Genomic DNA, 13,630 nt, shown 5'->3' with positions numbered 1-13,630 from the left:
GTTACCATTAGAATTATCACCATGGTTGTTATTGTTTGTATTGTTGATATTTTCTTGTGAGGGTCTTTGCCACCTTCTTCTTTCTTGTTCTCCCCCCCGTCAGGTCCGGCATCGAAATGTGGTTCAACAAAACTCATAAATAAGACATTAGAATATCAAGGGGAGCTTCATATACTTTATGAAGTTTCTCTTGGCAAAGCACATTTTTTCAGCACCAAAAGGAACCAGACTACCATTCTGCTGTTAGGATGCTGGACAAGACAAGATAAAAAAAAAAAAAAAGGTTATTGATAGGGTTAATCCACTGTAACACAACCATCTTATTCACAGCACAACATAGTTTCAGGAAGAGAGAGAGAGAGAGAGAGAGAGAGAGAGAGAGAGAGAGAGGGAGGAAGGAAGGACTGCTCTGAACAGGAACTCTAGGATTGTCTCTTCAGTTCATCTTTGACCTCATAAACAGTACAGGGTCAGTTTTATTCGTCAGTGTGTGTGATCACCTGGATGTTGACCACTCCTGGTGCGTCTGAAACACTAACACTGCATTTTTCCAGCTGTGTCCTCAGCCATGGACTCTGAAGACACAAACGGCGCAGCGCAGCAGTATGAAGAAGAGCGTAAGTGAAGAAAAGAAACTCTGGAAACACACCTGAACTCAAAGTTAAACTCTCTGTCCGCTGATTTGAACCAAAACTACTGTTGAGGAAAAATATTCTTAAATTCTAACGTTAAACAGAAGGCATTTTGTTGTGAAACGAAAGTGAAACCACGTGTTATAAAGTTTACCGAAGTAACACGTGGACTTCATTCGATTGTCATGCAAATTTCAGATGTGGAATATTTAAAAAACTGGCTTTTTTAATATTATGACTGTGTTATTAGACAGGAAGTAACAAAGTTTAAGAAAGAAATGACGTTTGTTTTTAAAGTAAAATCAGCTTTAACTTAAAACTCACTAACTTCACTGATTTCAGCTTTTTTGAAATAATATCTGATAAGTAAATATTAAGTAGAATGTAGTTTTAGTAAATGTCCAGCACATTGTTACCTCCGCCAGGAGGTCTGTTTCACAGGAAATGTTTACATATATATCACTGTGATTCAAGTCTGTTTCAATTTAACGAAGCACTAGACTCTGTAAATCTAAATCTCTAAATACTAGATTAACTTTTGTGAGAATTAAAATGTTTTTATCAGCTTAGAATGCTTTAAGTAAATGTGATTAAGCAAGTTAAAATACATTTTATTAAATACTTTAAATTTACTCAGTGAAATTACGTCACTTTAATGTCATATTTATATATGTAATATATTTTAAAACATATTTTAAATAATGACTATATGTTTAAGTTGTGTGTGCATAGCAAGAAATGAAAACAACACTGGCCCCGATACGAACAGTATTATAATGTAGGTAGTTTTTATAGTAAATTGTTTTCTATCTTTTCATTTCACAGAGGTGGAGACCTTGAGGATCATGCTTATTGGAAAGAGTGGGGCAGGCAAGAGCTCGACTGGGAACACAATATTAGGACGAAAAGTGTTTAAATCAGACATGAAGCTGGCCAGAGTCACGAGGTACTGTGAAAAGCAGCATGGGACAGTAGAAGACATACCCGTGGATATCATCGATACACCAGGGTTTTTTGAGACAGACCGCAACAAGGAGGAAACTGTCCGAGAGGTTCTGAAGTGTGTCAAACTCCAGGAACCAGGACCTCACGCCTTTATATTTGTCATCCCTCTGGGAAGGATGACCAAAGAGGATGACGACACCATTAAACTCATCCAAGAAAAGTTTGGTCCCAGAGTGTGGGACTACACCATGGTGCTGTTCACCCACGGTGACCGTCTGGAGGGAAAAACAATCAATGATGTCATCAAGGAGAGCGAGGACAACCTTCGCAACTTCATACGCAAGTGCACTGGTGGGTTTCATGTCTTCAACAACAAAAACATAGAGGGCCAGGAGCAGGTGAAGAGTCTGATTCCAAAGATCCAGACCCTGGTGGCTCTGAATGGAGGGGGTTACTACAAAACAGAATTTTACCCTCCTAAAGAGAGGAAGATCAGGGACAGTCAGGAGACCCTCCTGAAAGAGAGAGATCAGGAGATCATCACCAAGGAGAAGAACCTGAAGGAGCATTTTAAGGATGAAGAGCTGCAGATGAAAACAAGGGAGCTGTGGAGGAAGGAGGAGGAGAAAGCAAGACGGGATGCAGAGAAGGAGATGAGCAGAAGCAAAACCATCTTGTGTGTTTTGTACATTTTGCCGTTAGTTTTTCTGATGGGCTGGTTTCTGCAGGTATCATATATGTACCTGCTGCCTTTAATAGTCATCTGGATTTGTGTTGTGAAGATGTTCCCAAATATTGCAGAAAGAGCACCATGGAATAATCACTTTTTTACAGTTATATCACAGTTTAGAACCAGTGAAACGGTTTTACATACTCATGATTGAGCTTTTCTCTTGATGATGGAACATGATTTGCTGATGAAATTTGTTATTTTTTATGATTACAAAGTCTACATTTAAGAAGTTAATTATTTTGTAAGTTGCACTTTTTTAGCTGTAAAGGTGAAAGAAAGGAAAAAGAAAAGGTAAATTTAGATTTTCAGAGGATTTCACTGTAACACTTACAGTTGACCTCTTTTAACAGGTTCTGTGACTGTCATCTACCTACTTTAAAAGCCCACACAGCAAATTTGTGGAGTAAAATAATCTGGAGTTAAATTTCTGGAGTTCATTCTGTAAGTTGAACTCCAGCTTGTATCTTTGATGATGTCATTTTTCAGGGTACATTCACCATGTGTTGAGGAGCATGATTGAACACCATAATGGATGTTGATTTCTGGACAGAGCCACAGAGCAGACCAGTGTGCTCATGGACGTCATATGAGGCGTCATATAAGTACCATTTTACTTCTGGAACAAGGCTATTTATTAGGCTGGAAGGAACTTTTCTGTCAGCTCTGTCAGTATCATCATGTGTATGTTTCTGTTTGGACCAACTTGCTAACCAGCTGCTAAAATTAGCACTTGCTGCAAACTTAGAACGTCGAACATGCAAATGTTAGCTCGCCGGCTTCTTGCATTGTAGTCTTAGTTATTTCATACAACTCATACAAGAGTAGAGAGCAAAGCTATTGAACAAATAGTGCATGTCATGGTGCACTCCTGCGTTGCCACAGACCCCTCCCTCAGACTCATTATCACCTTCACCTGCTGGCACCTGTCACACCTGGAGCACATCTGCATGAGGAGCCCATAGAAGCACCTCCTCTGCTCTGGTCCGGTGCCAGATCATTGCTGCTGCTGCTGTCGCTGCTTCAGACCTCCATAGACGTCCATCCCATTTCACTTCAGAGCCATAACCCGGACTCTCACCGTCCTGATCCTGTCTTCCCGTGGACTCTGATGTTTTCAAACCCAGATTTTGTCTGGTTCTCATGTATTGTTTTATGTTAATAAACTCATTTTCTCCCTTCAGCACCGTGCGTATGAGTTCAGTCTTTCACTCAGTTGTGACAGTAACTGGCTAAAACAGCAACAATGTTGAGCTGTTTGTTTTGTTTTACTTTTGTTCAGGCACTTCAAACAAATTCATGGATTGTCTCCTGTTGAAATTGTTGAAAGAAAGCACTTCATGCAAAAGCACTTTATAAGCATCTATATAGCATGTGTTTGAGCACACTTTATAAAAAAACAGAACAACTAGTCATTTGATGGTGTTTTTTTTACCTCCACCAAGGAGGTTGGTTTTTGTTGGGGTTGGTTTGTCTGTCTGTGTGCAAGATAACTCAAAAAGTTATGGATGGATTTGGATGAAAATTTCAGGAAATGTTGCTACTGGCACAAGGAACAAATGATTACATTTTGGTGGTGATTGGGGGGGGGGGGGGGGGACTGTTCTGCCTTGGCGGAGGTCTGCACTCTACAAGTGCTTCCAGTGTGAGTTCTTGTTTGTTCAGTATTAATTGTCAGCCTTGTAAATCCAAGCTGGACTGACTCTACATATCCTGACCAAGGAAAATCAAATTCTCCCTTTGTGCAGTAATCTACACCTGGCTTTTCTGCCTCAAACCAATAATATTATACATTATATAGACTAAATGTCATCTAAAATTAATGTTTATTTGCAACATAGTATAGCAAACTATTACATGATCAAAAACAAAGTAATTTTAGCAAAAAAAAACAACAACAAAAAAGTCTCTGTTTTGAATGTCCACGAATGTCTCAGAAATTTGTGATGTTAAAATGGGGTCATGAGCCAAAAAAGGTTGGGAACCAGTGCACTAGTGTGTCACTCATGTCATTGCTGAGGTTATGGATAGGTTTTGGCCCAGTTTACTCAGTTCTGGTTGTAGTTATTGTTACCATTAGAATTATCACCATGGTTGTTATTGTTTGTATTGTTGATATTTTCTTGTGAGGGTCTTTGCCACCTTCTTCTTTCTTGTTCTCCCCCCCGTCAGGTCCGGCATCGAAATGTGGTTCAACAAAACTCATAAATAAGACAGTAGAATATCAAGGGGAGCTTCATATACTTTATGAAGTTTCCCTTGGCAAAGCACATTTTTTCAGCACCAAAAGGAACCAGACTACCATTCTGCTGTTAGGATGCAGAAAGGTAAAAAAAAAAAAAAAGGTTATGAATAGGGTTAAACCATTGTTACACAACCACCGTATTCACAAAACAACATAGTTCCAGGAAGAGAGAGAGAGAGAGAGAGAGGGAGAGGGAGGAAGGACTGCTCTGAACAGGAACTCTAGGATTGTCTCTTCAGTTCATCTTTGACCTCATAAACAGTACAGGGTCAGTTTTATTCGTCAGTGTGTGTGATCACCTGGATGTTGACCACTCCTGGTGCGTCTGAAACACTAACACTGCATTTTTCCAGCTGTGTCCTCAGCCATGGACTCTGAAGACACAAACGGCGCAGCGCAGCAGTATGAAGAAGAGCGTAAGTGAAGAAAAGAAACTCTGGAAACACACCTGAACTCAAAGTTAAACTCTCTGTCCGCTGATTTGAACCAAAACTACTGTTGAGGAAAAATATTCTTAAATTCTAACGTTAAACAGAAGGCATTTTGTTGTGAAACGAAAGTGAAACCACGTGTTATAAAGTTTACCGAAGTAACACGTGGACTTCATTCGATTGTCATGCAAATTTCAGATGTGGAATATTTAAAAAACGGTCTTTTTTAACCCTTTCATGCACAGTGGTCACTACAGTGGACAGCTATTTTACAGCTGCTCTTCATGCATTTTGTTATTTTAGTTCCAGATCTGCCAACACAGTGGACGCTCATGCATCATCCCATACACTGAAGTTTATATAATTACTGTAACTTTGCTGTTCTTCATAAACTTGACCTGCACTAACATGTTTGAATATAAATCAGTTGCTTGTTGTTGTTGTTAGACTGTAATTAACAGGTTTTTTTTTTTTTTTTTAAACAAAATGATGACAAAAGTAGCACTGGGTTTTTATGGGTTAAACAAAAAGCTTTCTTTTTTTGCATATTATCTCCACAGCGTGAGTAATGACTAGTATTAGAGTATGTTAAAATGTGAGAAAACATCAGATTAGCTGCATTAAAAATGTTTTTATTTCATAGTTTTCACACAGCATATCAGTAAAGACGTTTCTTCGCTTCAAAAATTAAATGCATGGTGTCCAGCTGAATGGACATTTTTTTGCAACTCCATGAAAAATAGGTTTAAAAAAATGTCAATCACATTGTTATTTTAATGCCTAGAGGAATAAAAACAGTCAGGAAAAAAAAAAAAAAAACTTCATTAAGGCTATCATAATTCATGCATGAACGGGTTAAATACTATGACTGTGTTATTAGACAGGAAGTAACAAAGTTTAAGAAAAAATGACGTTTGTTTTTAAAGTAAAATCAGCTTTAACTTAAAACTCACTAACTTCACTGATTTCAGCTTTTTTGAAATAATATCTGATAAGTAAATATTAAGTAGAATGTAGTTTTAGTAAATGTCCAGCACATTGTTACCTCCGCCAGGAGGTCTGTTTCACAGGAAATGTTTACATATATATCACTGTGATTCAAGCCTGTTTCAATTTAACGAAGCAGTAGACTCTGTAAATCTAAATACTAGATTAACTTTTGTGAGAATTAAAATGTTTTTATCAGCTTAGAATGCTTTAAGTAAATGTGATTAAGCAAGTTAAAATACATTTTATTTAATACTTTAAATTTACTCAGTGAAATTACATCACTTTAATGTCATATTTATATATGTATTATATTTTAAAACATATTTTAAATAATGACTATATGTTTAAGTTGTGTGTGCATAGCAAGAAATGAAAACAACACTGGCCCCGATAAGAGCAGTATTATAATGTAGGTAGTTTTTATAGTAAATTGTTTTCCATCTGTTCATTTCACAGAGGTGGAGACCTTGAGGATCATGCTTATTGGAAAGAGTGGGGCAGGCAAGAGCTCGACTGGGAACACAATATTAGGACGAAAAGTGTTTAAATCAGACATGAAGCTGGCCAGAGTCACGAGGTACTGTGAAAAGCAGCATGGGACAGTAGAAGACATACCCATGGATATCATCGATACACCAGGGTTTTTTGAGACAGACCGCAACAAGGAGGAAACTGTCCGAGAGGTTCTGAAGTGTGTCAAACTCCAGGAACCAGGACCTCACGCCTTTATATTTGTCATCCCTCTGGGAAGGATGACCAAAGAGGATGACGACACCATTAAACTCATCCAAGAAAAGTTTGGTCCCAGAGTGTGGGACTACACCATGGTGCTGTTCACCCACGGTGACCGTCTGGAGGGAAAAACAATCAATAAGGTCATCAGTGAGAGCGAGGACAACCTCCGCAACTTCATACGCAAGTGCACTGGTGGGTTTCATGTCTTCAACAACAAAAACATAGAGGACCAGGAGCAGGTGAAGAGTCTGATTCCAAAGATCCAGACCCTGGTGGCTCTGAATGGAGGGGGTTACTACAAAACAGAATTTTACCCTCCTGAAGAGAGGAAGATCAGGGACAGACAGGAGAGCCTCCTGAAAGAGAGAGATCAGGAGATCATCGCCAAGGAGAAGAACCTGAAGGAGCATTTTAAGGATGAAGAGCTGCAGATGAAAACAAGGGAGCTGTGGAGGAAGGAGGAGGAGAAAGCAAGACGGGATGCAGAGAAGGAGATGAGCAGAAGCAAAACCATCTTGTGTGTTTTGATTTTGTACATTTTGCCGTTAGTTTTTCTGATGGGCTGGTTTCTGCAGGTATCATATATGTACCTGCTGCCTTTAATGGTCATCTGGATTTGTGTTGTGAAGATGTTCCCAAATATTGCAGAAAGAGCACCATGGAATAATCACTTTTTTACAGTTATATCATAGTTTATAACCAGTGAAAAGGTTTTACATACTCATGATTGATCTTTGCTCTTGATGATGGAACATGATATGCTGACGAAGTTTATTATATTTTATGATTACAAAGTCTACATTTAAGAAGTTAATTATTTTGTAAGTTGCACTTTTTTAGCTGTAAAGGTGAAAGAAAGGAAAAAGAAAAGGTAAATTTAGATTTTCAGAGGATTTCCCTGTCACACTTAAAGCTGACCTCTTTTAACATAACATAACATAACATAACATAACATAACATAACATAACATAACATAACATAACATAACACTAATAGGTTCTGTGACTGTCATCTACCTACTTTAAAAGCCCATCACAGTGAGGATGGTTCATATTTCTAACATGTCAGTGCTCAGTCTCAGCTCAGCCTCAGTGTACTGTAGTATCATTAGTACTGGGATGAACAGTGAATTTATAGGTGTCGCTGCTGCTCAGTTTGTGTTTTATTTGTGATTTTATCATTGTTTCATCGTCTGACAGCTTTTTGCGTCATCCTCTTCTAACTACAGACCTACATGTCAAATGAAGTTTCCATATAATCTCAGGGTAGGCTTATATCCTCCTGACACCCAGCAATGTGTTTTTGTCCTCTGTAGGGGACAAGACTTTCACAGCTTTATTGAGGAAAAAAAAAACCACTGTTAACTGCAAAGGACATTCCATAAAATTTTTAAAAAATGCATCTGAAAAAACCGTTGCATCGCGCTGTTTTCAATAAAGGCAATTATTTAATGTAAAAAAGCCAAAGCTCGTATTTTCCTGGGTTTCAGGAGGATATCCTCCTTTTTTTATTTTATTTTTTTAACCAGAATAAAATATGAACACATCTTTATAGCTTAAGAAATACTATAGACATTCTAAACTGTAGACAATCTTGTTAATTTTTATTCAAAGCTAACTTTTTAACCCAATAAGGATGGTTATAAATAATCTATTATTAGTCAAACCTATCAGCCTCTTTTATTAATTTTTTATTGTGGTGGGGAGATGATTTAATGTACACTACACTTCACAGAGATGTGGAACAAATGATGTTATTGTTTCTTTCCGAGTGCTGCATATTTTCTATCTGAAAAATGAATGAAATTATACACTTGTGGTTAAGAACCCTTTAAAAAAATTATTTATATTATTTTGGTTTAGGAGAGCACGTTAACAGTGGTGTCACAACATATCACCTTCGACTGACTTGATAATTCATCTTCAAAAATGAATGAATTCTATTCCATAATCTCAAGTATTTCAGATTTTAGGTGTGTCTGTTGTTTGTCAATGGTAAATCAGGAGTGGCAGACGTAGGATGCAAATGTACTTTTGATTTTCAGAATGCTGTGATTTTTCTTTTTTTTTTTTTAATGTTCATGAGAATTTATTACATGGTTATAGGGTTAGGTACTCAGTGCAGTTTTGCAGTATGCACATAATAAAAAACTAATACACTGTGATCATGCTGTGTTGTGATCTGTATTTATTGCGGGTATTTACAAACAGGTAGTAGTTTTTAAGTTTTTCTAAATTATGATAGGCTATACAGGGTGGGGAAGCAAAATTTACAATATTTTGAGGCAGGGATTGAAAGACAGTGTATGACCAATTAGTTTATTGAAAGTCATGAGAATTTATTTGCCACAAGAAAATTGACATAATAGAAAATGTTTTTATTCTATGTGTCCTTCTTTCTCAATAACTGCCTTCACATGCGTCCTGAAACTTGCGCAAGTGTTCCTCAAATATTGGGGTGACAACTTCTCCCATTCTTCTGTAATAGTATCTTCCAGACTTTCTCGTAATAGTTTTGCTCATAGTCATTCTCTTCTTTCCATTATAAACAGTCTTTATGGACACTCCAACTATTTTTGAAATCTCCTTTGGTGTGACGAGTGCATTCAGCAAATCACACACTCTTTGACGTTTGCTTTCCTGATTACTCATATGGGCAAAAGTTTCTGAAAAGGTATGGATAATAGTGTTTAGGTATGATTATGACATCAATATATGTTTGGTTTCAAAACAACTGACGTAGTGCCTGCTGAGAAAAAACAACTAAACTAAATGTTCATTGTAAATTTTGCTTCCCCACCCTGTATATGTAATTAAGTCTCAATAAATGAATAAATAAATAAATAAATAAATAAATAAATAAATAAATAGTTTTTTGAGACGATTTATTCAAATGTTCATTGACATTTTCAGGATCTACCTGATTTTGGTTCATTTATTTTCTAGTTGATCACTTAATTACGACGGCGTATTAGGACCACATGAGAAAAAAAAAATGCTTGTCACTACGAGAATAAAGTCGTAGTTTTTTTTTTTTAAGTCTTTATTTAACGAGAATAAAGTCGTTAATTAAGGAGAATAAAGTCGTAGTTTAAAAAAACCCCAAAACAACTCATTATTTAACGAGAATAAAGTCGTACTTTTATGAGATTAAATTCGTAATATTTTGAAAATTCTACAGTTTCTGGTTTTACAGCGAAGGCAACAAGTGAAGCAGTAACTTTCCCTTGTGTTGGACTCTAAAACTCCCAGTAGAATCCCTCAGTTTGTTCAGAAACACAAACCCTCTGTGTTTACTTCTGGTGTTTCCACTGACAGTCCTGCAGCTGAACACTTCAGCAGTTTCTCCTCTGCGAAAGAGGAAATTTGCTACAAATCAGTTCAGTTCTTCCAACAAACCCAAATGTGTGCAAACGCTCCTCAAAGTCCTCAGACTAATGATAATGTGCTGATGGAGGACAGACTCAGTCTTTGGCCTTTGTGCCGAACCCCTAAATGAAAGAACTGCACTAAATGTTCACAGTTCTGCATCGATGAGCAGGTACAACTTCTCATTATAGAACGACTTTATTCTCATTAAATAATAAGTTTTTTCTCATTAAATAACGAATTTATTCTCGTTAAATAATGAGTTTTTTTTTTAAACTACGACTTTATTCTCGTAATGACAAGCGTTTTTTTCCTTATGTGGCCCAAATACGCCGTCGTACTTAATCGCTTTCTATTTCAGGAACGATATTTCCACACCGCTACCTGTCTTCTCGCGATGCTTTGTGTTTTCTCGTACTTACCTGCTACATTTTAAAGAAGAGTTTTTTTGTTTGTTTGTTTGTTTGTTTGTTTGTTTGTTTTTTTATGCTAAAGTCATGAAAAAGCGCAGTTTTGTGGCTTTTGGGTCCAGGAAGCGACGAGACCTTAGATGGACTTTCGAGCACGGTAAATAATGAAGATTTAATGCCAGTCTGAAAAGTGGGGCTACTGTTTTATTGGTGTAAAAGCGAAAGAAACACTCGGAGGTGATGGGATAAGCATCTGGACTGGGTATTATTTTTTATATATGACAGTCGTATGTGGGTGTAATAACCCAGAAGACCTTGTAATTAGAACAAACCCTTTAGTTAAAAGTTGTGCCTAAGTGGTTAAGTTCCACCTTTTATTTCCCTGTAACTTAACCCTTTCATGCATACTGGTCATTCCAGTGGACAGTTATCCTCCAGCTGTTCTCTTGTATATTCATGTGTTTTGTTGTTTTACACTACCAGTCAAATTTTGGACTCACCTGTTTTTTCTTTATTTTCATGACTATTTACATTGTAGATTCTCACTGAATGCATCAGAACTACGAATGAACACACATGGAATTATGTAGTTAAAAAAAGTGTGACATAACTCAAAGCATGTTTTATATTTTAGATTCCTTAACCCTTTCATGCATGAATTGTGAGAACCTTAGTCAAGATTTTTTTCTTCAGTGTTTTTAATTCCTCCTTAGGCATGAAAAAAATAATGCGATCCAGTTTTTTTTTCAATGGAGTTACAAAAATATCCATGCATTTAATTTTTGAAGTAGAGAAACGTATTTAAAACCCAATATCAGAATAAAGTAATATGAAAACAATAAAATAAAAACATTTTTAATGCTGCTAATCTGATGTCTTCTCACATTTGAACATATTCTAATGCTAGTAATTACTCACTTCATGGAGATGATATGCAAAAAAAACCTTCTTGTCTAACAAATAACAATTGATTCACACTTAAACATGTTAGTGCAGATCAGGTTTATCAAGAACAGCAAAGTTACAGTAATGGTCTGAATGTCAGTGTATGGGATGGTGCGTAAGTGTCCACTGTGTTGGCTGATATGGAACTAAAACATCAAAACCCATGAATATACAAGAGAACAGCTGGAGAATAACTGTCCACTGTAGTGACCTATGCATGAAAGGGTTAAAATAGCCACATTTTGCTTTTATTACTGCTTTGCACATTCTTGGTATTCTGTAGATGCGCTTCCTTGAGGTAGTCACCTGAAATGTTTTCCAAAAGTCTTGAGGGAGTTCCCAGTGATGCTGAGCACTTGTTGGCCATCTGCGGTCCATCTCATGTCATTTAAATGAGAATGTGAGTCCAAACTTTTGACTGGTAGTGTAGTTCCGCATCAGTCAACACACTGGACGCTCTTGCACCATCTCATAATACACTGATGTTCATACTGTTACTGTAACTTTGCTTTTCTTGATAGACCTGATCTGCAGTAACATGTTTGATTAGAAATCAAATGTTTGTTATTAGACTGTAATTAATGTCTTTTTTTTTCAAACAAAAGTTGTTTTTTTATGTTATCTTCATGAAGTGAGTAATGAATAGCATTGGAGTGTGATCAAATGTGAGAAAACATTAGATTGGCAGCATTAAAAATGTTTTTATTTCATAGATTTCACACAGTATATCAGTAAATAACGTTTCATTGCTTGAAATATTAAACGCATGGTGTCCAGCTGAAACTCCATGAAAAACAGGTTCATACATGTTTTTCAAATGCATTTTTTTTTTTTTTTTATGCCTAAAGAGAAATAAAAACACTCAGGAAAAATTCTCATCATTCATGCATGAAAGGGTTAATGTAATGACACCCATGTTCCTCAGGTCCAACATTGGAGAACCCGGTGCTTCAGCTGATCCTGGATCTGTGCACTGATATGCAATTAATCTAACACATCAGACACCAAATAAAAAAAGGCTCATATAAAATTGAGATTATATTTAGATAAAACAAACGATTCCATTTGATTGATGAATCCATTTGAGATTAAAACATTGTAGTTTTCTTGAATCTTTTACTGTAAATTCAGAATTCAACAGTGTTTGGAAAGAAATGAAGAGAAAAAGGCATGTTAAAAATCAACACTTGAACAGGAGAGTTAGCGCAGGGATCAGACGGAGAGTTAAATATACTTATAAGAATGTAGATTTGGATGACATAGAGATGGAGGCAGTTGAACAAGATGACAATACACAGCCAGACCAAGCCACAGGCGACACCCCAAACAACACCTTAAAGAATGGTGAGTCCCAAAATGACGTCATGCATTAACTGTACTAAAGTGTTGATGGTCGTAATGTCAGCTGTATGACAAACACTGCTTTGGTGAAATTATAGGCATCTTACCTGTGACCTGTGGAGGCAAAAAAGGAACCTTGGATGTGAAAAAGCTGAATAGAGGTAAGGGAAAATGAATAGTGAGTTTGCAGCACACATCTGTTTCTAAGTCTAATTTGTTTACTGTTCTTGGATGCTCTACTCAGGGGAGGCTTGCATTTACTGTAAGGGTTTCTGGCTTACTCCCCCTGCCTTTGAGACATTTGGAGGAAAAGATGCAATGAAAAATTGGAAATTTGCTATTTTCCATGAAGGCAAACCACTAAAGGTTTTGTTTGAGGTAAGGTTCTGGACTGTGTTTGTTTTATGCAACACTTATGCTTCTTTTTCCTTGACAAACACTGAATAAGCGGTTTTATTATCTTTTGAGCAGGAAGGGTCCTTAACTACAGTGGGATTTAGGAGCACACAGTGCAAAACTACAAAGGTGTCCGAACCTTAAAATAAAATATGTTAAAACAAATTGATGCCACTTTGACAGTGATGTCTTATCTTTCTTCCCATTTTTTTCAGTTATCAAAAAACAAGCTGAAGAGCCACTCTACAGGTTTGTCTGCTGTTTCTTCTAACTTAAAATAATTAAATGAAAGATAACTTGAGCATGGTGCATGGATCATTCATTTGTTTTAAGTGGTTCCATTTAACAGGTGTTGATAACCTCTTAAAAACACTTTCTGCAGCAGCGAATGATGAGGAGGAGGATGATGATTGTGAGTCGTACCAGTACACAGAGGAGGAGGAAGAAAGGGAAAATGGAGGC

At 36.8% G+C, this 13,630-nt stretch overlaps 1 protein-coding gene across 1 annotated transcript; it reads left to right on the top strand.

Annotated features, from left to right (window-relative positions):
* The first annotated feature begins 397 nt into the window (after positions 1 to 397).
* LOC115424844 (uncharacterized) lies at positions 398 to 8,106 on the top strand. The gene is made up of 4 exons (XM_030142244.1): positions 398 to 617; positions 1,458 to 2,459; positions 4,906 to 4,968; positions 6,430 to 8,106. The coding sequence occupies exons 1-4, from the start codon at positions 569 to 571 to the stop codon at positions 7,398 to 7,400; spliced, it is 2,085 nt and encodes a 694-aa protein (XP_029998104.1). The 5' UTR covers positions 398 to 568; the 3' UTR covers positions 7,401 to 8,106.
* The last annotated feature ends 5,524 nt before the right edge of the window (positions 8,107 to 13,630 follow it).

Source organism: Sphaeramia orbicularis, chromosome 8 (assembly GCF_902148855.1).
Source record: "Sphaeramia orbicularis chromosome 8, fSphaOr1.1, whole genome shotgun sequence".
NCBI classification, from domain to species: domain Eukaryota; kingdom Metazoa; phylum Chordata; class Actinopteri; order Kurtiformes; family Apogonidae; genus Sphaeramia; species Sphaeramia orbicularis.
Note: the sequence above shows the minus strand (reverse complement) of the source record. Positions and strands in the feature narration are given on the sequence as shown.

Excerpts from the sequence above, each read along its gene's own strand:
- LOC115424844 (XM_030142244.1), top strand. The coding sequence starts at position 569 with ATGGACTCTGAAGACACAAACGGCGCAGCGCAGCAGTATGAAGAAGAG. Across the intron at positions 618-1,457 it reads GCAGCAGTATGAAGAAGAGC|AGGTGGAGACCTTGAGGATC; the intron begins GTAAGTGAAGAA and ends TTCATTTCACAG. Across the intron at positions 2,460-4,905 it reads GGTTTTACATACTCATGATT|CTGTGTCCTCAGCCATGGAC; the intron begins GAGCTTTTCTCT and ends GCATTTTTCCAG.